The sequence below is a fragment of the Amblyraja radiata genome, chromosome 32 (genome assembly GCF_010909765.2).
Source record: "Amblyraja radiata isolate CabotCenter1 chromosome 32, sAmbRad1.1.pri, whole genome shotgun sequence".
NCBI lineage: Eukaryota > Metazoa > Chordata > Chondrichthyes > Rajiformes > Rajidae > Amblyraja > Amblyraja radiata.
The window spans coordinates 11,690,040-11,715,672 of NC_045987.1; the positions used below are offsets into that span (position 1 = coordinate 11,690,040).

A 25,633-nucleotide genomic window follows, 5' to 3' on the forward strand; every position below is an offset into this window, starting at 1 on the left:
TGCAGGGTCCAGAGATACAGGCTGGAGCAAAGAAAATATTAAAAATTGATTTATTTATTTTACATACAAACATTAACATTTACATTTTACAATTCTGATCACTGGACAATTACTGTTCAGAATTTGTACACCAGATCTATACCAAGCAAGGAGTTATTCAAAATAATTAATGGAGAAACAAATCCATGAAAATAAATTGTCCAAGTGCAATGGACAATCAATATGTCAGAACATTAAACAGCATTATGAAAGTGTAGAGCATTTCTATCATCTTTATCGAAGGAGACTTTGGCAAATTTACTCAAACTCTGAAAAGTCAAATTGATAACATCATATTGCAGCAATGAACTTTTCCCATTACAGAGTGCATGCCCCATGTCCCCACCAATATCTCACCTGTCCATTATGCTGTTTGTTCAGTCATTGTGTTTGAATTGTTAAACAAGTCACATCAGTCTGAAGAAAGGTCTCAACCCGAAACATCACTGCACAGATGCTGCCAGACCAACTGAGTTCCTCCAGCACTTTGTGTTTTGCACATTATGATAAGTGACTCCAGACTCAATGTGGTCAACTCTTAACCATTTTCTGATGATGAACACTGAACATCAACATTGCCACATCACACAACAGATACATATATAAAGAAATAGTCAACGAAATAAAACAGACCTTGAAGGCCTTTTCTTGTCCCATTGAACGAACTTCTTCCAACCTGGAGTCTGGTTTTTTTCTCCTATTGACATATCTTTCCACCTCCAACTCTTTCTTTAGGAAAGTTTCCAGTTCCTTGGTCTCACACCATGATACAATCCCTCTACCACACTTCCATGGCAGAGGGATCTTCATTCCTTCTTTAAACATGGCCTCACCAAACCCTTCCACCACCACCCTTCTGCATCTGGATAAAGTAGTTCTCATATTGATCAGCTTTTCATTCACCCTCCAAATTAAAGGTACTGTTATAGGGACCCACATGCATCTTAGCTACGCCCAGTTTGGGACAATCCTTGTATCAATCTGACACAGGACCCTTCCCACACCTCTTTTACCAGTACATCAATCAGTCACCTGTGCTGCATCCTACTCTTGTACACAACTTGAGAGTATCATCATCCTGACTGCCCATCCTTATTCTGATTTCACTTTCACACAGGCTGTATCCGATACTAGTCGTCTCTTTCCTGACTGAACTCAGTGGATCAATTAGTTACAGACCCCCACAGTTAACCTGATTACAACCCCCCCCCCCCCCCCCCCCACCTGGTTTTCTGGACTCCATTTCTTTCCCCCCCACCCCTTTACCCTGCCTCTGTTGTGTCTATTCTGATGGCATCATGTCTCAATATCTTTCTTCTTCCATGACCACAGCTTCCCCATCCACCAGAGTTGATTAGACACTCAGATTTTGTTTAATTTCCTCACTTCTTCAATGGCTCCGTAGTTTTTTTTATCATCATGTGTACAGGCATACAATTAAATTAATTTGTTTACATACATTTCAGTAAAGTATTGCCAACCGAAGCACAACTACAGATTAGTACAAGGTGCATGGAAATAGTCCACCGAGACCACATACAAGAGTCACCATTTTAAAAGTCCAGTCTGTTCGACGCATTTGGTCTTCTGGTGTCTGATCCAAGCTCTCACGCTTTCAATTTCCCTTCAAATTAGTGTCCCACTTGTCCTCACTTGCCACCAACTGGAGTCCATAGTCAACGGAGCCTCCCCGGGGTAGGAGATTGCAACCTTCACGTGGTCCGCCCTGTTTCGACGAATGCAATCAACCCGGCGTGCACAATCAAATAGAACAAGTTGTCCTACAACTTTAGGCTGTGCACGTCATACGCAAGAAGATGAAGAAGGAGCCTCCCCCACAATGTCTCTCACCTACATTCAGATACCACCTACAGATACAACCTCCCCTCACCTCCTGGTCAGCATTGCAAAGGGATCCCTTTGTGATGGTCTGGTGACACTTCCATTGGTACCAACACCTATTTCCCTCCTCAGGGCACTTCCCACGCACATGCAGGAGATGCAACACCTTACCGCCTCTCATTCCACCTTTCAGAGTTCATCTGTCTTACCCATCAGGATTATTGCATTGAAATATTTCCAATTTAATCAGACCATCTCTCCTCACTCCCTGCTGTGCTCCTGCCTGTCCTGTCTACTGAACTAGCTGTTATTGAAGGTAGATACAAAATGCTGGAGTAACTCAGCAGGACAGGCAGCATCTCTGGAGAGAAGGAATGGGTGACGTTTTGTGTCGAGACCCTTCTTCAGACTGATGTCAGGGGAGTGGGTGGGACCGAGATAGACGCTGTAATTGACTTCTGTCTCGACTTCCAGTCTCCCACCTGCTGCCCTCATCCTTTAGATCCCGTCTCCCTCCCAATCTAGTTTAAACCCTCCATAGTACCAGTTGTAAACCTGCCTACCATGATATTGGTTCCCCTCCAGTTCAGGTGCAACCCATCCCCCGGGCACAGATCACCTCTGCCCAAGGAGAGATCCCAATGGTCCAAAAATCTGCCCCAACTCCTCAGCCATGCATTCATCTTCCCAATCATCCTGTTCTTACCCTCACTGCACATGGCACTAGGAGTAACCCAGAGATCACTACCCTGGAGGTTCTTGTATTCAATCTTCTTGTATTCAATCTGCAGGACCTCATCCCTTTTCCTACCCATGTCATTTGCACCAACGTGCACAACAACTTCTGGCTGCTCATGCTCTCCCTTGGGAATGTTCTGCAGTCACTCAGAGACACCCTGTATCCAGAGAGGCAACAGACCATCCTGGAGTGCCATTACAGCCACACAATCTCCTGTCTGTCCCTCTAACTAACGTGTCTCATATCACCATTGCCCCACCCGACTTCACCCATCCCCACTGTGCCTTCGACCCCAACTTGGTAACATAGACGTGACTGTAGTTGTTGCTCTCCCCAATATGGTCATTCCCCCCCCAACTTAATCTGAAAGAGTTTACTTGCTTTTGAGGGGAATGGCCACAGACCACCTTTCCTGGTGATCACACATCTACTTTCTGCATGCACGTTTAGCATGACCATTCCACCGTAATTCCTCTCTATCAAGCTCTCAGCCTCCCGGACAATCCCAAGGTCGTCCAGCAGCAGCTCCAGTTACCTCACACCATCAGCCAGGAGGAGCTGCAGCTGGGCGCACTTCCACAGGTGTGTGGTCCCAGAGACACTGGTAGTTTTTCTGACCTCCACATCCTGCAGGTGGGGCATACCAGTGGCCCCAACTACCATCCCAAATGCACCAAGATCAAAGAGCAACAGGTGAAATAAAATTATCTCACCTTATTCCTCCACTGAAGCCCCTCGAGCCAAAGCCTCAGCACTGACCCTCAGCCACAGAACCTCACCACAGACACAGCCACTCCCAACACCAGGGGCTCCAGAGTGGCCTCTGCCAGCGTGTGCTTTCCTTTTGTACCTCACGAGGTGCCGCGTCTCCCAGACTCCATTTTCAACCTCCCGCACCGCTCCTCTCAGTTACTGACTCACTCGCCCATGTCCTACAACTTCTCGTCTGGAGAAGGGTCTCGACCCAAAACGTCACCCATTCCCTCTCTCCAGAGATGCTGCCTGACCCACTGAGTTACTCCAGCTTTTTGTGTCTATCTTCGGTTTAAACCAGCATCTGCAGTTCCTTCCTACACATTCGAAATATTGAAAGCTGCTTGTGGATTTAAAATTCTCTCCCATCTTAATAAATGCTCAGCCCGTGTAGAAAACAATTAAATATCAAAGTTGTTACAAACAGTGTCTGGGAGGATTACAAGCATGACTTTCCAAATCGAGCAACTGCATTCCTTCAGAAACAATCTTGGAAATATGGTTCTTAACTCATCTGGCAGTCGGCATCCACACAAGCTGATGTTACAATATTCGTGCAACTAATGCATGGAATCCAATCATTGTGTCCATTCTACTCTCCATTATTTCCATTGTGTGTTTGTTTTGACTAATCAATGACCTTTTGCTATATTCAAAAAACAACATAATTATTTTTAACCAGATAAAGTATTACTACCAATACAACCTAGTGTTGGAGGAAGGCAGGAACGGGGTACTGATAGTGGATGATCAGCCAATGTCACAGTGAATGGCAGTGCTGGCTCGAAGGACCGATTGGCCTACTCCTGCACCAATTGTCCATTGTCGAATGCATTTTCCCACCAATCTATACAAAGGACATACTTCCCCCTTTGAATGTCAGTGAAAATCCAACTGGAGAATAAAGCAGGCAGATACACTTGTAGCAAAACACAAAGTTCTGGAGGAATTCAGCAGGTGAGGCAGCATCTGCAGAGAGAATAGGCAGACAATGTCGAGAGTCTGAAGAAGGGTCCCAAACTGAAACATCATCTGTCAATTGCCTCCCAAGATGCTGCCCGACGCGCTGAGTTTCTCCAGCATCCTGTGTTTTGCTGAAGATTCCAGCATCTGCAGTTCCTTGCATCACCCGATATAGTTGTAGTGCTTGTCTTTTCACTAAACCATTGGAGTGGGTCTCATCGGTCAGTATAAGTCCTGGCATCCAGAGGAAGCTGCAGCTCCCAATTCTCCATAACCCAACATGAACATTTTAATATTGTTACAAAGCAACACAGAGCCTCTTGCACAGGTTTCTTCCACAAGGAATCTGCAACACTGAAGATTGATTAGTTGGGAATAGTTGGTGGAGATGAAGAGTCAGACGTTAATGAAGCATCACATAAATCTCGACTGAACGAAAATCCATTCTTCATTCTGGAGACTTATTATCGGGTGGTACCAAGTCATCAGAGGTGTTTGCGTGAATAATGTAAGAGTCCATGTTACTGCGTGCAAAGTAGGCCATAGACCAGGAAGGGACTGATGCTGCCAATCCGTTCTAGACAAGCAGATTAGACGGCATCATCAGGTCAAACATCACCACCTCAGTTTCAGCTGCAACCTTGACATCCTCACATGCTCAATGCCTGTGCACCAATTCCCAGTGAGGCTCCATGCACAGCAAGCATGGGTTGTGTGGGCTGCCCTGGCAGTGATCCCAGAGTGGCCATGCTTCCATGCTACGTACAGAGTCCAGGAAAGGCAGGAGTGACGAGGCCTCAGGAGGTGCGGCAGGTCACCAGCTGGGGTGGGAGAAGACGATGTTGTACAGCTTCGCCCAATGAGCAAACACATCCTTCTCGGTGATGAAGCGGTGGTGGCTGCCCTTCTTCACCTTCTCATTCCCAAGGAAGGTACTGCACTCGTCGGGACCTTTCGGCTCATAGTAATGATAGGGCATTCGCTTGTCCTGGGGCTTACTGGTTTAAAAATAAATCACATTAGTACTAATAGTAGCAAGGTTAAATGGTTAAACATTCCTCATATCTCCTGACAAGTATTTGCCATTAGAAACAGGGGCCAATAGAAACGTCATCTCTTTTCACTCTCCACCCTACATATTCCATTCCCTGGGTAGGAACCATACACGAGTCCAGGATGAGTATATTGTTGGATAGTATTTCATGGAGAGTGTCACGGCATATCCTAGTCCAGTCTGGATTAATTCCCCATGCCCTTCTAAACCAGGATGGTACTGGCAGGATCAGAGTGCCAGGGCCTCAGGATTGATCCTCAACACGGGTGCTGTGCTGTCTGTGTGGAGTTTGTATGTTCCCCCGGTGACCACACGAGTTTCCCCCGGGTGCGCCGGTTTCCTCCCACTTCCCAAAGATGTGCGGGCTGTAGGTTAATTGACCTCTGTAAAGTGCAGGGAATGGATAAAAAGCGGGATAACATAGAACTAATCTGAACGGGAGAGTGTGAATGTGGTGGGCCGAAGGGCCTGTGTCCGTGCTGTATTTCTAAACTAAACTAAACCCTGAACTTGTGTGTTCTCTGTGTGGTGATGGTATACAATACGGTTTATTTGTCACATTGCACATAAAGTGCAAGTGTGCAATGTGACAAAGCATTAGGGGGGGGGGGGGGGGGGGGGGGGGGGGGGGGGGGGGGGGGGGGGGGGGATAGATAGGGTGAATGCACAAAGAGTCTTTTCCCTAGGGCAAGGCAATCAAGAAAATCAAGCAAAAGATTAGTGGCGAACCAAAGTCAGGGATGTATCATTTTTCACCCAGAGGCTCCTTGCCACATTGAAATGCCAATTAATCAATTGACAATTAATCAATTAACTCTACATTTTACACCTCTTCTAACCTTAACTCAGGCATTTGTCCAAACATTGGCCAATCAAGACCCCCCCCCCCCCCCCCCCCCCCCGCGCTCACCTGCACCTACCTATCACTTGCCAGGCTTTGTCCTGCCCTCACCTCCCTTTCAGCTTTCTCAACCCCATAATACTGCAGGTCTGAAGATTTAATACTTCCGACCCAAAACATTGCCTACCCATGTTCTCCAGAGATGCTGCCTGACCTGCGGAGTTACTCCAGCACTGTTATGTTTTTTGTAAACCAGCAATTGTAGTTCCGTGTATTTCCATTTGACAAGAAGGTGCTAAATCCTCAAAGTTCATTACTTTGAAAGAACAAGTAGACAGAACACTTCTCATTATCCGGCTCTGAGACTGAACGGAGGATATTTCAGTCCTACCCTGACCAAGGTACCCTGACCAAGTGGGAATGGCCAAAGATCCTATAGCGGAGCAAGATGGACCACTCCTGCTAAATGCAATGGGCTGACGTGTGCTACGGAACGAAACGAAACGTGGGCCTTTTTTTCCATCCATTTCCGTAACCCGACCCAACCGGACACGCAGTGTAATCAACGTTGCGGGGGAACAGTTTGTGTTAATAAATTAAAATTCTGAAAATGAGAAGAAGATTTTTACCAAAGAACTTTGACTTTTACGAGGATGTTTCCGTAACCGGCTTCCGTCTCCGCACTAGTATCTTTGCTCCGCTATGGGATCTTTGGTTACGGAAATGGGGCCGAAAATTACCCACGAATCTGCCCATGACCGTACTACGTCATTTTCGTCGAGTGATCTATCTTGCTCGCTATAGGATCTTTGGGAATGGCTGTCACACCAGGCCCACTTGTTCTCTCCACCCCAGCCAGAGGATGTGACATCGCTGCAGAAAAGCACATACCTGCAGTGAGTGGGGGGGACCATTCCATACACGTGGACACTGTTGCAGAGCTCGATGGCTATCACCATGGTGAACCAGCCTGTACTCAGCCAGGTGTGCGATTTCTTTCTTCAAAGCCAAACGAGAGAGAAAAGCAAATCCCATCAATAATGGCACCAAAATAATTGAACAGAAACAGAACAGGCCATTCAGTTCAAAGATCGATGCTTGTGCATGTGTCCCCTATGAAGCTGGCTTAGCAATTCAAAACCAAGTTTGCCCATGAAGTAGTATGAACTCTGTTCACCTAGATCTGGACAGCCAAGAGAATGTGTGACAAAGTTTCTCGCACCAAATAAGCTCACTATCACAATGATTCCACATTGAACTCCAAGCCCATAGTTCCCTGAAAGTGGCAGCATAAGTATAAAGAGTGGCAAATGTGGTGTATGGTATGCTTGCCTTCATCAGTTGAGGTATTGAGTACAAGAATCAGGAAATCATGTTGCAGCTTAATAGGACTTTGGCAAAGCCGCATTTTGAAGTTTTGCATGAAGTTCTGGTACAGGTAGGATATGGAGGCTTCAGAGAGGGCACAGAAAGTATTTATCAGGATGCTATCTGTACCAGAGAGGAATAGCAATACTACCGTGGGTTGTTTTCTCTGGATCATTGGAGGTTGAGAAGAGATCGGATAGAAGTATATAACTTTCTGAGGGGCATAAATAGGGTAGATAATCAGAATCTTTCCTCAGGGTGGAATATCAAGGACTAGAGTGTGGTAGATAGACACAAAAAGCAGGGGTAACTCAACAGGTCAGGCAGCATCTCTCGAGAAAAGGAAAAGGTGATGTTTCGACTCAAGAGCCTTCCTCATACACAAAAAATGTCAGCTATCCCTTCTCTCCAGTGATGCTGCCTGACCTGCTGAGTGACTCCAGCATTTTGTGGCTATTTGCGGTGTAAACCAGCATCTGCAGTTCCTTCCGACACACTAGAGTGCGATAGGTACCTGTCTTGCCCAGTCTCCCTGTGGAACAAATCATCAAACTGCTGCATTCTCTTCGGAGACACAATGTAGGAGGAGAGGTTTGGAAAAGCAGAGCCCACTCGGTGAATCAGTCGGAAAGTGCCGCCTCTTCTGTTCTGCATCTTCTTAGGAGGTCCCCAGAAGACGAAGACCGTGTCCTGGCTTCTGTTAAGGAACTCCTGGGGTTTCTTCATCACCTTGTAAACACTGGAGTGGGCGATAACCCGCAGGGTGGTTTTATTCCCGATGTCCCTCTCGTATCCCATGGTAGGCGCATTGTTCATGCGGATTGTGCACTCGGTCTCGTCGATTTCCGACCCAATCTCGCTGCCCAGCAAGTGGCTGGAACTCGTGATAAGCGCGCACAGTCCGCAGCGGAGCTTCATCGTCTGAAACAGGAGCAACAGAACATTACTGGTGTTAAAGTGACAGTAGACAGAGTAGCTGCCTCCCTTGGTCACATTATATGCAAGGAAAGAGGATTAACAATTAAACAGGTGGAGGGGGTGAGAACAATGCAACTTCATTTTAATATTCCTATTATGGACTTTAGGCCTGTTCTGTATTTTCTGCTTCTCCTTGGTGATTACATAGCTATTAAACTAGTGGGAGACGCAGTGGGGAGCAGGGGGTGAGGGATTCAAGCAATGAGGATGACGTGTTTCACCATCATGTGTGCGGTTCGGTTGCATGGACACCTGGGCTATGTTGTGGTCGTGACACCTATCTGCGGGAATTCATCTCCTGTTCCTGCCAGTGATCAGCTGGTTGGCCTCAGAATCCTAAAACATGGAACAGTACAACACAGGAACAGGCTCACAATATCTGTGACAAACGTGATGCCAAGCTAAACTAATCTCCTGTGCCTGCATGTAAACAATATCCCTTCATTCCCTGCATATCCATGGGCCCATCTCAAAGCCTCTTGATAGCCACTATTGTATCTGCCTCCATCACCACTCCCGCTGACATGTTCCGTGCACCCACTACACTCAGTCTCCACCACCAGACCTACCTCATACATCTCCTTTAAACTTTGTCCCTCTCACATTAAAGCCACAAATGCTGCCTGACCCACTGGGTTGCTCCATTCTGTTTTTGCAGCAGCAGTTCTTCCTTAGTCAGTGTGTTCATTAATTTTACAAAGCCATGGAGCTCAGCCATGCCAATTCAAATGCATTGCATCAATTTACAAATTGTCCAACGGCCAGATTTGTTCTCGGCTCCTGGTTTATCACTGAATTAAGGAGATGCTTTCTGACCTGCTGCTGATGGCTCACAGCGCTGCATGGATGCCCATGTTTGTGTTGCTAGATCTGTTCCAAGTCCATCAGTCCATCAAGTGCAACAGGCAGTGAAGAAAGCAAATAGCATGTTGGACTACATTGAGGGAGGATTTGAGTATAGGAGCAAGGAAGTCCTACTGCAGTTGTACAAGGCACTGGTGAGACCACACCTGGAGTATTGTGTGCAGTTTTGGTCTCCTAATTTGAGGAAGGACATTCTCGCTATTGAGAGAATGGAGCGTAGGTTAACCAGGTTAGTTCTCGGGATGGTGGGACTGGCATATGATGAAAGAATGGATGGACTGGGCTTATATTCACTGGAATTTAGAAGGATGAGAGGGAATCTTATAGAAACATATAACATTCTTAAGGGATAGGGCAGGCTAGATGCAGGAAAAAAAATCCATTGTAGGGGGAGTCCAGAACCAGGGGTCACAGTTTAAGAATATGGGGTAGGCCATTTAGGACTGATATGAGGAAAAACTTTTTCACCCGGAGAGCTGTGAATCTGTGGAATTCTCTGTCACAGAAGGCAGTGGAAGCCAATTTACAGGATGTTTTCAAGAGTGTTAGATATAGCTCTTAGGTCTAATGGAATCAAGGGATATGGGAAGAAAGCAGGAATTTTATCACTGAATTAAGGAGATGCTTTCTGATTTTGGATGATCATATTGAATGGCGGTGCTGGTTTGAAGGGCCGAATGGCCTACTCCTGCATCTATATTCTATGTTTCTATCCCATAATGTGAATGTTAAACACAACACATATGGTGTCCACAGTGTGTGAAGTGATTGCTTCCAGGACTCTGCAGTGATCGTGTCTACTAATGGCAACACAGATATTGTTGGCCATGGGTAGACTAGTGAGGACAAGACCATAAAGATTTATCCCTCATGTTATTTACGCTTGCACACAGTAGTTGGTGCCTGCAACACATTGCCGAGGTGGTGGTGGAGGTGGATCTGATATTGTCATTTAAGTAGGCACATGGACGTGCAGGGAATGGAGGGATATGGATCATTTACAGGCATGTTCAGCACAAACATTGTGGGCCAAGGGGCCTGTTCCTGTGCTGTACTGTTCTATGTAACATGCAGAAGAATAAGGTTAGCAATCCTTACGGTATACAAAATGTAGCATCGTATTTCATATCTGCCACAGGAGGAAACTTTCTTACCCATATTTGATTGGTGTTATGAGATTTCATGTTAATCGTGAGACCCAAGGTATTCCTTCCCACCTCTACACCACCCCGAGTAGATATGTCCTGTCATGCACATTGCTTTTAACGTTCCATTCTGCGAGTACAACTATGTCAGGCTGTTGCTTCACTCATCTGTGGGACTGCTCTCCCAGTTTACACACCTGTATCCAGAAGTTTACAAAAGAGACCTTGCAAATTCAACCGGGCACTGAATCCAGTGCCCCAAAACCCACTGGAAACAGCCCACCCATTCCAAAATGCCCATCAATCTGTTTCTTTTCACTGGCACAAAAATGGGTCCACTCTTCATTAGATTCCATGGGCTTTTACTTTTTGACCAGCTTCCATACTGAGACTTTGCCCAAGCATTGCTAAAATCCATGCAGTTTACATCAAAAACCACCCTTACATCAACAACCCTTCTCCATCATTCCCGAAATAATTCATTCAGGTTAGCCAGGCATAACCCACCCTCTTGCAAATGAGCCAAATGCCCTTGACTAATTGGTGTCGTTATAAAGGAAGTATTGTCTAATCCCACAGAATTAATTGGCCCAACAGCCCAGCAATTACTTTAAGACAGAACCATATAAACAGCTTTCCAATCCATTAATGCTGGTCCTGTAGCCGGGGAGGTTTGGAAAATGATGATCAAAGCTTTTGCTTGCCTTGCAGTAGATTTACTTCCAAAGATGTCAAACACTTTCATGTGAAAGTGTTCTCACGGGGCTGTCAAATTGGGAGTACATAGAGTATAGCACAGTACAGCACAGGAATGGGCCCTTCAGCTGACAATGTTTATGTAGGATATGATGCCTAGCTGAATTGATCTCATCTGCCTGCATTTGATCCATACCCTTCTATTCCCTGCATTTCCATTTGCATATCCAAAGGCCTCAAACACCACGTTCTTGTCTGCTTCCACCACACCCTTGGCAATGCGTTCCAGGCCCCCACTACCCTCCGTGTAAAAACCCCATAATCTTTCCCCCTTTCACCTCATTGCTATGCCCCAGTGTTGGGCATTTTCACCCTAGGGGGGAAAAGAGGTATTTTTTACAGAATATCATGTTTATTTGTTGAAATATTTTATTAAAATAAACGAAAAGAACAGAGAAGCATCCTCACCTTGTTTCCCGTCACTGGAATATAACCATCTTTTGTAACCCATTTTGTTAAATTTGATGGTGCTTGGCTCAGAACACTGTAGACAAATTGTCCTCGATAACCTATGGAGTCATTGCCACTGCTGGAGTTATAGATAATCAGGAGAGTGGCTAATATGAAGATCACCATAGCAATCAGAAATCTCTCAGCCTGTAAAGAAATAACGAGAAAGGAGTTTGAGCACGTGGGATTTTGCATATACAGCTGACAAGAGGAACAATATTTCCATACGACAGATATTCCAATAATGAGTCAGTGCATTTGTTTTGGAGGACACCTGCTTTATCTTCCCTAATTCCACTTTCCCAACCTATAGAAGATTAAAATTAACAATCCTTACTGAATTGATAATGGAGCATTGTATTTTCATCATAAGGATCCACAGATCTAGTGGTTCATACATCTATAAAACTGAAAGTCATTTATTTGTAGTTAGCATTTGTAATCTGTTGTTACATGTCACGTGGCATTACATGATGTTATGTCATGTCATGTAATGTTACAACTGACACTAAGCCACAAAGGATACTAATTTAAGTTTAAAAGAGTAGAGAAAGGATGAGATGTTAAGAGGTTTAGGCAGGAATTGCAGTTTAAAGTCGACAATTACTGAAAGTATGATCACCGAAGATGGTTGGTTCAAAAACTGGGGCAATACATTTGCCAGAATTGGAATAGAACCGAGATCTTGTGGGGGGGAGGTTAGGACTATAGACGTTTGCAGAGATGAAAAGCGGTGGAATAATTGTGGTGTATAGATGTACTTAAAAATAAGGAAGAGTACATGCAATACAATGGTTGGCCAAGAGCCAGCATAGATCACAGGGAACATGGACAATGGATTGGGAAACTGTTTTGTTGGGCAAGGAACATCTTTTGGGCCAGCATTTGCAAAGTAGATTTTTGATCAAGAAAACAAAAATTCTTGTCCAGTTTCTCTAGCAATTGTTGTTATAGAAACAGTGAACAGCTCACCATATTTTTCATGCCGTTCAAGGCTGTTAGCAGCAGCACTACACCCGTGAATGTCGCATCCTCACCTCAAGCGCGCCTGCAATGAAACAAAACACTAAGTAAACTCACCACTGCAAAATAAAACACATCCGAGCAACATTGAGTGAATCAAGCAATCAGGAAAAGGTTGGAAACACTCAGCAGCTCTGTGTACAAATAAATAATTAACATTTTTGAATTAAAGATTATGTTTCATAGCTGGCAGAGCGAAATCAGGTTGGTTTTAGATTGCAGAGAGGATAGGGGGTTGAGGCAAGACATCGATAACGTGAAGGCCAATAATCTGGTCAATGGATCACTTGTACAAAGGAATATAAAACCTTCATCGTGCTGTAGAGCCGAACCGCGCGGGATCAGGCGCTTCAGCCCATCTTGTCCATACAGCTACAGGAATAGGGTTTTTGGGTCTTATGCAGGCAAATGGGACTAGTCCAGTATGCTAACTTGGTGGGCTCAGACAAGGTGTCGTACGAGTTGTACATGTTGTAACTTCAAGTCCACTTGAACATAATATGAACACTCAGGGGTGGCACAGCAGCGAAGCTGGTAGAGCTGCTGACTCACAGTGCCAGAGACCCGGGTTTGGTCCTGACCGGGTGTGCTGTCTGTGCAGAGTTTGCACGTTCTCCCTGTGACCTCGTGGGTTTTCTCTGGGTGCTCCGGTTTCCTGCCACATCCCAAAGATGTGCAGGTTTGTAAGTTAATTGGCTTTGGTAAATTGCCCCCCCCCCCCTCTCCCTACACCTGCGGTATAGGATGCGAAAGTGGAATAATGGAACTAGTGTGCGGGTGATCAATGGTCACATGGACTCGGTGGGCCAAAGGGCCTGTTTACATGCCGTATCTCTAAATTAAATCAAACATGGATCTTCACTGAACAGAAGGTTCAGGCTCAACATGCACTACAAGTACATGGCAGAGGCAGAGTTGTTTGGTCAGGCAGCTGCAGTAAGCAGAATCAAAATAAACAAACAAGCTGCAAATCACACTCTTGATGTCCCAACGTGATTGCAGGGCCCAAGGACACAACCGGACCCACATACATTCACACTGCCATTTATATTTGCATTGCTTCTGATAGCATCTCTGGAAGCATGGACAATCTCGCCTTCAAACGAACCGTGGCCACCAGGTTGAAGAACAGTTTCTTCACAGCACCCGTCAGACTATTGAACACCACACAACACCAACCACTACCTCAGCAACCATGATCCTCAATGGACTTCGTTTTGGTTGTACTATTGACTGGTTTAGTACTATTTTTGTTATATGGTTCCCTAGTATTACTTTTGTTGATTTATTGTTTTATTAATTGTCATATATTAGCGTTATTGCAGTGTGGGCCTACTGAGCTGCAGCAAGTAAGTATTTTATGTTCTGCAGCCAGTACATATGACAATGAAACACTCTTGAAATCTTTACATCTGCAAGATGAGACCAGCAATATTTCAACCAGTTTCTCTGGATAGTGATTAAAGTTCAACTTGATTATTTGAAGTTGAGACTAAGAGTAATCACTCACTATTGGCAGCTCAGAAACGTCAAATGCACAACATTCACAACAAGCTGCAGAATAAGACCAGAAGACATAGGAGCAGAATTAGGCCATTCGATTCATCGAGTCCGCTCCACCATTCGATCATGGCTGCTCTATTTTTCTCTCTCAACCCCATTCTCCTGCCTTCGCCCCATAACCTTTGATGTTCTTATTAATCAAGAACATATCAATCCCCGCTTTAAAAATAGTCAATGACGTGGCCTCCAGCGTTGTCCATGACCATGGTTCTCAAGGGAAGGTCCACCATGTAATGTTGCAACTGCCTTCCCACCAATCCCCCCCCGCCTACCCACCCCACCAACCTCCCCCCCCCCCCCCCCCCACACCCCCACCCGCCCATCCTGCTAAAGTTCACCCATCCCCACACCAGAAAGTCAGGCGTGTTGAAGTAATTATCAATAATACTAGATAATCAGACCATAAAGGGGCTGTCCCATTGCGGCGACCTAATTGGCGAGTTTAGAAGAATTTGAAAAAGTATCATGTTGAAGACCTCCTTCGACTATGTTGAAGACTAACTTCGGGAAAATTGGACACCACAGAGTGGAGAGTGAAGACGATCTCCTTCGACCTCCTTTCGACTATGTTGAAGACTATCTACGATTACCTTCGACTACCCTCGATTACCTACGAATAACATGCCGACCTACTTCGACTAAACCTACGAGTTAAAATTTAAAAAACTCGCGGGCATTTTGCAGCATGTTCAAAAATACGCTGCGACCTAGCTGAGGCCTCGAGTGCGCAGGGACTACTCTCGAGCATGAAGAAGAGTTACAAAGACCTCCTAGGACCTTGTGTCAACCATGCTGCGAATACGAGTCGAGGGCAAACTCTTCTAAACTCGCCAATTAGGTCGCCGCAGTGGGACAGCCCCTTTAGTCCTAAGTGCAACTGAGTCGAAGTGCATAGTACATAGGCCAAAATTCCGTAGTTTCTGAGTTTTTTGTTCAAAAGTCTGATGGTTGCTGGGAAAGAGCTGTCCTTGACCCTGGTAGTCAAGGTTTTCAGGCTTCTGTACCACTTCCCGATGGAATCTCACAGCAGAACCAACAGCCCACCAGCTCAACCAAAATCATGGCCACAATCTCCTACAGCTACATTTGTTTCCCTCTTTCATTCAAGTATTGATCCAATTTCATTCGGAAAGCAAGTTAACTTAGTTTACTTTAGAGCTACAGTACGGAAACAGTCGCACCGACCAGCAAAAAAAAAACGGGGGAAAAAACCACACACACGCACACGCAGCAATTTTATCGGAAACAAATTATCCATTCAACAAAACCCCTCGGAATATAAAGTAATTTCAAGAAAATATTCTTCTCAACATCTCTCCACTTGAGACCAAAAACATGAAGTTCAGCAACATCAATTTTGACAATAAAATTAGATATGTTGTTGTTCCAGTTTCTCTATTTATGTAGCATAAAATAACAGAGAGAGTAACTCACGGTTTATAACTTTGTTACAACAACATTATCAGATTAACAACTCTGCCAATTCTTTCCAGATCCCAACATCTTCCTCTCGTTTTACCACCTACATACAGTTCTGCAGTTCAGCATTTACAAGTGTTCCACGATCATCAAAGCCAGTCGTGCCCCTGGAACAAAGGCACAATACAACTACAATGCATAATATTTTTAAAGAGTATCGATAAAATTAAACTGCGGCACCTTCCAAATCTGGGAGCATGAAAATAAAGTCTCGGATAGTGGAGAGATCAAAAGTATCACGTCATCTAATGGCCCAATCAAGTCCACAAATCCAGTTAGTTCAGCAATCAATATATTAATTTAGCCATTCCACAACTATTAACCATTCCCTAACCAGTCCCAAAACTGCATGCTTTTCATATACAATCTCAGTTTTACAGACTACATAGTTTATAGTATGTATAAACTGTTCTGCACCCAGAGTACTAAAGGAGGTGGTCCTAGAAATTGTGGATGCATTGGAGATTATTTTCCAATGTTCACTCGACTATGGGTCAGTTCCTGTGGACTGGAGGGTAGCCAATGTAACTCCACTTTTTAAGAAAGGAGGGAGAGAGAAAACAGGATGAGAGGAAATCTTATAGAAACACATAAAATTATAGACCAGTTAGCCTTACATCGGTAGTGGGGAACATGCTGGCGTTGATTATTAAAGATGTTATAGCAGCGCATTTGGAAAGCAGTGACGGGATCGGTCAAAGTCAGCATGGATTTATGAAGGGGAAATCATGCTCGACTAATCTTTTTGAATTTTTTGAGGATGAAACAAGTAGAATGAATAAGGGAGAGCCAGTGGATGTGGTATATCGGGACTTTGATGGTCCCACACAAGAGATTAGTGTGCAAAATTAGAGCACATGGGGGGTATTGGGAGTAGGTTATTGACATGGATAGAGAACTGGTTGGCAGACAGGAGCAAAGATTAGGAATTAACGGGTCCTTTTCAGAATGGCAGGCAGTAACTAGTGGGGTGCCGCAGCTCGGGTAAACCCAGTTGTTTACAATATATTAACAATTTAGATGAGCAAATTAAATGTAACATCTCTAAGTTTGTGGATGACACAAAGCTGGGTGGTAGTGCGAGCTGCGAGGAGGATGCTGTGAGGCTGCAGGGTGACTTGGATAGGTTGGGTGAGTGGGCAGAAGCAGTATAATGTGGATAAATGTGAGATTATCCATTTTGATGGTCCCACACAAGAGATTAGTGTGCAAAATTAGAGCACATGGGGGGTATTGGGAGTAGGGTATTGACATGGATGCTTGCTTTTCATATACAAGCATATACAGGCGGAGAGGAGAGCTCTTCAGCGCGTCGTCCACAGAGCGCAGAGGATCATTGGGACACAGCTACCAGCCTTGGAGGGCATCTACCACACACGGTGCCTCAGGAAGGCCGTCAGCATCCATAAAGACTCCTCACACCCTTGTACTTCCCTCCGGCAGACGTTACAAGGCCTTCTACGCCCGAACCTCCAGACTCAGAAACAGCTTTATTCCCAGTGCTATAGAGGCTCTGAACCGGCCCTGCTGAGCGCCCCCCACCACCCCCCCCCCCCCCCTGGACTGTCTCCCTCGGATGGTCACGTCACACAGCTTATTTATTTATTTTACTTTTCTTTTACATCGGTTGGAAGCTGCATACTAAATCTCGTTGCACTGATGTGCAATGACAATAAAAGATATTATTATTATTATTATTATTATTATTTGGTGGCAAGAACAGGAAGGCAGATTATTATCTGAATGGTGTCAGATTAGGAAAAGGGGAGGTGCAACGAGACCTGGGTATGCTTGTGCATCAGTCACTGAAAGTAAGCATGCAGGTACAGCAGGCAGTGAAGAAGGCCTTCATTGCGAGAGGATTTGAATTTAGGAGCAAGGTGGTCCTACTGCAGTTGTACAGGGCCTTGGTGAGACTGCACCTGGAGTATTGTGTGCAATTTTGGTCTCCTAATTAGAGGAAAGACATTATTGCTATTGAGGAAGTGCAGTGTAGGTTCACCAGGTTAATTCCCCGAGATGGCGGGACTGACGTATGATGAAATAATGGGTCGACTGGGCTTGTATTCGCTGGAATTTAGAAGGATTGGAGAATATCTTATAGAAACATAAGATTCTTAGAGGATTGGACAGGGTATATGCAGGAAAAATGTTTCCGATGTTGGGGGAGTCCAGAACCAGGGGTCATAGTTTAAGGATAAGGGTAGGCCACTTAGAATTGAGATGAGGAAAAACTTTTTCACCCAGAGAGTTGTGAATCTGTGGAATTCTCTGCCACAGAAGGCAGTGGAGGCTAATTCACTGGATGTTTTCAAGAGAGAGTTAGATTTAGCTAAGGGAGTCAAGGATTATGGGGAAAAAGCCAGAAGACAATGATCCCAAACATGCTGCTACAGCAACAAAGGAGTTTTTCAAAGCTAAAAAATGGTAAATTCTGCAGACTGGCTGAGAGCAAAATCTCCAGCCAGCTCATTCTACGGTACTATATCTGAATGTCAAGCTGCTGCTTGAAGTTTCGAGCTCCCTGGATTCTGCAAATTTAATTCTTCACCTACATCCTCAGCCCTGGCATCCGTGCTTTGGACAAATGAAACTAGATTGGCTTAAATCAGCACCAGGATAGACTATGGTGCAACAGTCTTTACCCCCAATTCCACATCAGGCCCAGGTTTTGATTTTTTTCCTTTTTTCCCCATTCAGCCCAGTAAAAAAAATTACAATACATAGGCACAATGAAACACAAGTACTGGAGTGTAATTCCCCTGTCCCACTTAGGAAACCTGAACGTAAACCTCTGGAGACTTTGCGCCCCACCCAAGGTTTGTGTGCGTTTCCCGGAGGTTGCAGGTAGTGGAAGCAGGTAGGGAGACTGACAAAAACCTCCGGGAACCGCACGGAAACCTTGGGTGGGGTGCAAAGTCTCCAAAGGTTTCCATTCAGGTTTCCTAAGTGGGACAGGCATAAGAAAAGCAGATTGCACTGAGGTAGTCGCTTATGTCTTGTACCCTTTAAGTTAATAAAACTGTAGAGTCCTAACGTCCATAAAGGCCTGTTGTCCTGGAGTTGCAGGGGTGGGCCTGGCCAGGCAGAGTTGTAAATGCCATCTGTGCTGTGCTGGTTGTGTCTAATGTGCGAGCTTGGATCCTTAGACATGTACTAGGCCCGATCTAATCAAGCCCACTCCACCAGCAAATTGATCCAGGCACGTCGACCCACGAATGCGCCACCCATAAACTAATCTCCTCTGCCTGGTGCCGATTTTAAAAAGTCTCTTAAATTAGGCCTTCAGAATGATTTGTCCTTTACCTGATTCAGGCTGGGAGAGAAGAAGGAAGAAACGTGCAAGCTCTGTGTGACTGATGTTGCTGCTGACAAGCTGCCTTCCCAAAGGAGGATGAGGAAAGATGTCAGGTTTATGAGGATGAGTACAATAGTCAATAGGTGCAGGAGTAGGCCATTCGGCCCCTCGAGCCAGCACCGCCATTCAATGTGATCATGGCTGATCATCCACAATCAATACCCCGTTCCTGCCTTCTCCCCATATCCCTTGACTCTGCTATCTTTAAGAGCTCTTTCTAGCTCTTGAAAGCATCCAGAGAACAAACCTCCACCACCCTCTGAGGCAGAGAATTCCAGACTCACAACTCTCTGTGTGAAAAAGTTTTTCCTCATCTCCGTTCTAAATGGCTTACCCCTTACTCTTAAACTGTGGCAATCTCAGGAAAGGCCTTCAATGAAATAGTGCTTGAGTACAGAAGGTAAAAGAGCCAGGGACTTGAGTGTTGTTCTGCGTGAGTATTGAGCCAACAAATCACTGTTGGCTCAATACTCTGTAGCACTGTATACATAACTTACAAAGCACTGTAAGTATTAGTTTCCTTGACAAATTACAACTTGTAAATAATGGTTTATTTCCCTGTCTGCCTCCCCTGCCCTGCCACATATCTTAGAAATCAGTCAGTTGATGATTGCGGAAGGATTGGAGCTTTAATCCAGACAGAATTCAATCTTATCCATCTAAGCAGAATGAAAGGGAATCATATTTGAATCGTCAAAGTATTTTCACAGACAGAACCATTTTACCCAGGGTGGAAATGACAAACTGTTATTTATGGGCACTTTGGCCCATATTGTCAGTGCCGAACATGATGCAAAGTTAAACTATTCCTCTCTCCCTGGATGTTATCCATACCCTGCATATCTCTCTGCCTATCTAAAAGTCTCTTACAGTACCCACACCTATGTTTGTATCATTAGTAAATCTGGCCACAAACACTCCCCTCATCCAATATAGATTGTAATTGGTTGAACTGATCTCAATTGAACCCAACAAAAGGTACAGCATGTTAATCTGAGAAGGTAACGGTTTATTATTGTCACATGTACCAAGGAATGGTGAAAAGATTTTGTTTGTGCAGTACATAATTAAATAAGACCATACTATCTACATGAGTGCAATCAAGTCATACACAAGTACAAAAGGGAGAGCAAAGAGAAAAGAGCCAGCGTGCAGAACAGAGTTTTGTAGCATTGTATTCCCAGAGAAACAGTGCAATGTGCACAATGGGGTAGGAAGGAAGATCAGGACTACACCCTAGCTCATGGGAGGACCATTCAGAATTCTGATAAAGTGCTAATGCATGCTAATATAATATCACCTCTCTTCTCTCCTCCACCCCCCCCCCCCCCCCCCCCCCCCCCCATGCTAAGCAATGTTTCATATTTCTTTGGAATTTAAAGAGACGATAACCACAGATTCCTGTTTAGCCTTCTTACTAGTTAAAACATTCTTGGATTTAGTAATTACCCTTTCATGAAACCATGTTAAATTTGCTTCCCTTTTTTTTTTCTAAATCTGCTTTTCAGCATCTAATCAGGACCCTAGCAGAAAATGTTGCTTCTTCATTAACCATGGGTGAAGTCCTGGATGAGTGGCTGACAGCAAACATAATTTCTTTATTCTAGATGGACAGCAGGGAGAAGCCAATTAATTCCAGGACAGTGAGGCTTACATCAATGCGAGGTAAACTACTGGAAATAATTCTAAGAGACAAGATTTATCCTCACTTGGGAAGGCAGTGATTCATCAGGAATAGTCAGCATGGCTTTACTCGTGGGAAATCCTGGCTCAGACATTTGATTACATTTTTTGAAGTAGTAACTAAGTATATTGATGGGGGCGGTACAGTGGACATTTTCTACATGCATTTTAATAATGTCTTGCACAAGGTCCTGTGTGGTTGGCTGATCCAGACAGTTAGAGGCCATTGGTTCCAAAACTAGCTTGGAAATATGAGACAGGCAATACAATCACATCAGAATGATCATTCCCTTCCCATCTCTACGTTTTAGCCATGCAGACCCTTGGGATAATGTCCCCAAGAATATCCTCTCCGAGCACTGTAGTTACTTCCTAACTGATCAAAAAAGCAAAACCCCTCCTGCATCTGTTACATCTATTACATCTATACACTGGATTAATGAGTTGCCAGAATCACCCTTCTCTCAGCCATGTCCTGTCTGCTAATCCCCAGCGCCCACACACTCCCCATGCACCCACAATCCCCACTGTGTCATTAGTAGAAACAGATTAACTTTTTTTTATTTCATTGATGTTTCTAGTGTATTTCAGCAATCAGAGCCCATCAACATGGTTCAGACTATAAGAAAACATGCAGAGGCCACTCAGCCGCTCGAGCTTGCCTGACCATTCAATGAGATCATGACCAATATACTCCTGGCCTCAACTCCTCTCCCGCTGCATCGTGACATAATTGGAGAAATTTCAAAGCATGAGGTGATCCATTTTCAATGTAAAGTTTCATACAATGATAATCAATTTAAATATTCTCCACAAATGATTTGTCTTCCCTGGTTAATAAGTGTCTTTTTTGTTAATTTGGAGATACAGCGAAGAAACAGAGCCATCGGCCCATCAAGTCCGTGCCAACCAATGATCACCCGTTCACACTAGTTCTATCATTTAACATTAGAGACAATTAACAGGGGCCAATTAACCTGCATGCATTGGAATGCGGGAGGAAACCAGAGCACCCGAAGAAAACCCATATGGTCACAGGGAGAAAGAATAAACTCCACACAGATAGCGCTTGTAGTCAGGATCAACCCCGGCTCCCTGACGTTATGAGGCAGCAACTCTACCGCTGCACCACCATTTTGTGGACTGTTTGTGGACAAAACTGGGCAGAATGCCAGGGCTTGTTGATCTGGAATTACTGCCCACGGGACAATTGCATGAATAGCTATTTATCATGAGCTTGATGTGAAAGCGCTCTCCTCCTGCTCAGCATTTACACTTTAACACATTAGTCTCCAACATCACTTAACTGGTAAACTCGTGGTCAAACTGAAAAACAAAATAAAATGAACTGCTTATGCCAGATATCTGAAAATAAAACACAAAATGTTGGAAATATCCAAACAGTTAGGTAGCTTCTGTGGTGAGAAGAATTGAAATAAACCCCATTCAACAGGGAAATCTAGAATACAATACATTTAAAGAAATCAAAAAAACCTGCAGAGGCCAAAAACCTGAAATAAAATTATGACCAATGGCCTTGATCCTGAAACAAACACAAAGTGCTGAAGGAACTCAGTGGGTTGGGCAGCATCTGTGAATGGAGTGGACAGGTGACATTTAAGGTTGATTCAGTCAGGGGAGATGGTGTTCCCACCCTCATCCCAGCACATACACATTTCTTCCACTATCACCCCAATCACCCTAGGTACACAAAAATGCTGGAGAAACTCAGTGGGTGCAGCAGCATCAATGGAGCGAAGCCTATCTCCTTCGCTCCCGCTGAGTTTCTCCAGCATTTTTGTTTACCTTTGATTTTCCAGCATCTGCAGTTCCTTCTTAAACACCCCAATCACCCTGCTCCTTTCCCCTCCTCCATATATTCGTTTCCCATCCCAGCAGACCACATTTCTCTTTCATCTTCCCTCTTCCCCCTCCCTGTATACCTTTCCATTCATGTCCCTCCCTCTAGCTTTACAATTCACTCATCCTCCTCATCATTATTATTTGCTTTCCCTCACTAATAAAGGTGTTTGTCAGCAAAACTGGGCACAATGCCAGGGCTTGTTAATCTGGAATCACTGCCCACAGGACAGCTGCATTTTACATGCAATAGCTATTTATAGTGAGTTTGATGTGAAAGCTCTCCTCCCCCTCAATGTTCACACTTTAACTCATTCATTCACAAAACTGCGCAATTTTTCCACCTCCTCTTCTCATCTTCCCTATTGTTTCCTTTTCACCTCCAGCTTTTGTCAATCACTTCCCTCTCACCCGTATCCACCTATCACTTGCCAGGCCTTGTCGCGCCCCCATCTCTCTTTTCCAGCTTTCTCCCTCCTATACCATCAGCCTGAAGAATGGGTCCTGACCAGAAACGTCCTTTGTCTATTCCCAACACAAATGTTGCCTGACCCACTGAGATCCTCCAGCACATTGTGTTTTACTCAAGATTCCAGCATCTGCAGTTCCTGGTATCTGCTTGGACCAAAATCTAATTTCCCTTTCAGCAGATGCTGCCTGGCCAGCTGAACGCTTCCAACGTTTTTAAGTTAGAAAACATGTTGTGGGTGAACCAGGAATGTGGGTAGAGAGAACAAAGAAAATGTCAGTGATTGTATGAAGAACACGAGAGACCGAATGAACCAAATGGTGGCATCAACATTCTCTCTGGAGACAAATAACAGGAGACAAGACCATCCAATGTGATGGACTGGACTACATCCAGAAATTGCAGAGAGTTATGGATGTAGCCCAGTCCATCACACAACCAGACTCCACACCACTGACTCCATCTACACATCATGCTGCCTCGGGAACACAAACAACATAATCAATGACTTTTCCCGCCACGGTCATTCCTACGTCTCCCAGCTTCCATCAACCCAAAGATACAGAAGCTTGAAAGTGCATACCACCAGACTCAGGAACAGCTTCTTCCTCTCTGTAACCAGGCTTCTGAACAGTCCTGTCATAAGCTAGGGATGTATTGAACCAATTCTCCTCTACTCCATTATGGGCATTGGATTTTGTCTCTAGAACTGATGAACTACAACCCTGGGAACCATATTCTGCACTCTGTGCCTTTCCCTTACTCAACCTATTGTACACGAGTTTGACTTGATTGCATTTACATATATTATCAGATCTGACTGGAGTGCATGCTGAACGATGCTATTAATTGTATCTCAGAACACGTGAAAATAGTAAATCTATCTAAAATTGGGAAAAAATGTAACAGGCAAACCAACCCCAATTTTACTCCTTCACTTAGTCAATATTAATTATGATGATGTAAAGAACTAACCTGGTCTATCCACCGATAATGTCTCAACATGACAAGCAAGGCAGCACTCCTACCCCATGTAAATCCCAATTCATTGCACGCCCTCCCTTCAAAGTGCCGCTCATGCCACACCCTGCCGTTCTCTCTCGGCTGCGGTCAGACTGCGCTCCCGCCAGAGCCGCCCGGTTACCGTCTCCATCCGCTGCTCGCCCAGCTACTGTCTGTATGTATGTATGTATGTATGTATGTATGCACTCCCCCCTCCATGTATCCACTCCCCCACCTCGATGTATCCACTCCCCACCTCGATGTATCCACTCCCCACCTCCCTCCTTCTCTGTATCCACTCTCCCCCTTCAGCCATTGACTTACGTGCTCCCTCTGACGACCCGCCTCCCCTGGGCCGGGCTGGGCTAAGTCGAGCCGCACTTGTCCCGTCCTCGTGGCCGCGCCTCGGCGCGCGCCTGGCATCTTGCGCGAGCATGCGCCTGCTACCCACCTCACTGCAGCACGCTGCCCAATGTGTTAATGTTACCCTTTATGCTGGCTGCTATCCACTGGAGGAGATGGGATGTAATTTAAAACATATGCACAACCAAAGATCTTATAAGATCTTTGTGCACAACGGAGGCGGGCCAAAATATATACGTGTTTGTGTATGCATATATATATATATTATTATTTATTTTATTATTTATTTCGAACAGAATGAAAGAACAAAAAGCAAATGTGAAACAGCATACAAAAAACAAAACAAAAACACTTATAAAGTGTCACAAACAATATCTATAAATAAATGAAATCATATGTGTCCGAAAAGGAGCAGGAAGAAGCCAAAGCTAATTAATTCCCACCCCTTATTCAACTGCTTGTAATTATCTTATACAAATTTAGCAGCTATATGTACACCGTATGTACACCAGCCACTATATGTACACCAAATTATTTACATTTGAACACTAATCAAATATTTACAAAGCCATACAAAAAAGAAAAAAAGAAAAAAAGAAAAAGAAAAGAAAAAACCCGCATATACTATACAATATCTTAGTCATATATACAACCCATCACTCTATAATCACCCTTCCCAATACAATCAGCATAACAAATATATATATATATGTGTATGTGTGTGTATATATACATATATATACTGTATACACACACACGCACATAAATATGTATATATACACACAGAGGGTCTGAAAAAGATTCTCGATCCAAAATGTCACCTATTCCTTCTCTCCAGAGATACTGCCTGTCCCACTTAGTTTCTCCAGCAATTTGTGCCTATCTTTTATATATTTAATGCATCAACCTTGGTATATCTGTATACATTTAGATCCCATTCCCTCTGCAGATGCTGCCTGAACTGCTAAATTCCTCCAGGACTTTGTGTTTTGCTCATGATTCCAGCATCTGCAATTCCTTGTATCCACCAAGACTCGGCAC

The 25,633-nt window shown here is 44.5% G+C and overlaps 1 protein-coding gene across 4 annotated transcripts; it reads right to left on the reverse strand.

Moving 5' to 3' along the window:
• Nucleotides 1–33: 33 nt before the first annotated feature.
• Nucleotides 34–24,790, reverse strand: st6galnac6 (ST6 N-acetylgalactosaminide alpha-2,6-sialyltransferase 6). Of its 4 annotated transcripts, none has more exons than XM_033049234.1 (7): nucleotides 24,778–24,790; nucleotides 24,554–24,620; nucleotides 12,765–12,840; nucleotides 11,751–11,939; nucleotides 8,114–8,520; nucleotides 7,123–7,230; nucleotides 34–5,334 (listed from the first exon to the last, which is right to left on the reverse strand). In XM_033049234.1, exons 3-7 carry the CDS (start codon nucleotides 12,774–12,776, stop codon nucleotides 5,151–5,153), a joined length of 900 nt encoding a protein of 299 aa, XP_032905125.1. In that variant the 5' UTR covers nucleotides 12,777–12,840; nucleotides 24,554–24,620; nucleotides 24,778–24,790; the 3' UTR covers nucleotides 34–5,150. The 4 variants fall into 4 exon arrangements, with proteins under 4 accessions (XP_032905125.1, XP_032905126.1, XP_032905128.1 ...); XM_033049235.1 differs by lacking the exon at nucleotides 24,778–24,790 and adding an exon at nucleotides 20,700–20,818 and having other exon boundaries at nucleotides 12,765–12,842; XM_033049237.1 differs by lacking the exons at nucleotides 24,554–24,620; nucleotides 24,778–24,790 and adding an exon at nucleotides 24,314–24,334.
• Between the last annotated feature and the right edge of the window lie 843 nt (nucleotides 24,791–25,633).

Coding starts and splice junctions, on each gene's coding strand:
- st6galnac6 (XM_033049234.1), bottom strand. Junction 7,231..8,113: donor AGGGAGACTGGGCAAGACAG/GTACCTATCGCA, acceptor TTGGCTTTGAAG/AAAGAAATCGCACACCTGGC. Junction 5,335..7,122: donor GTCCCCCCCACTCACTGCAG/GTATGTGCTTTT, acceptor TTTTTAAACCAG/TAAGCCCCAGGACAAGCGAA.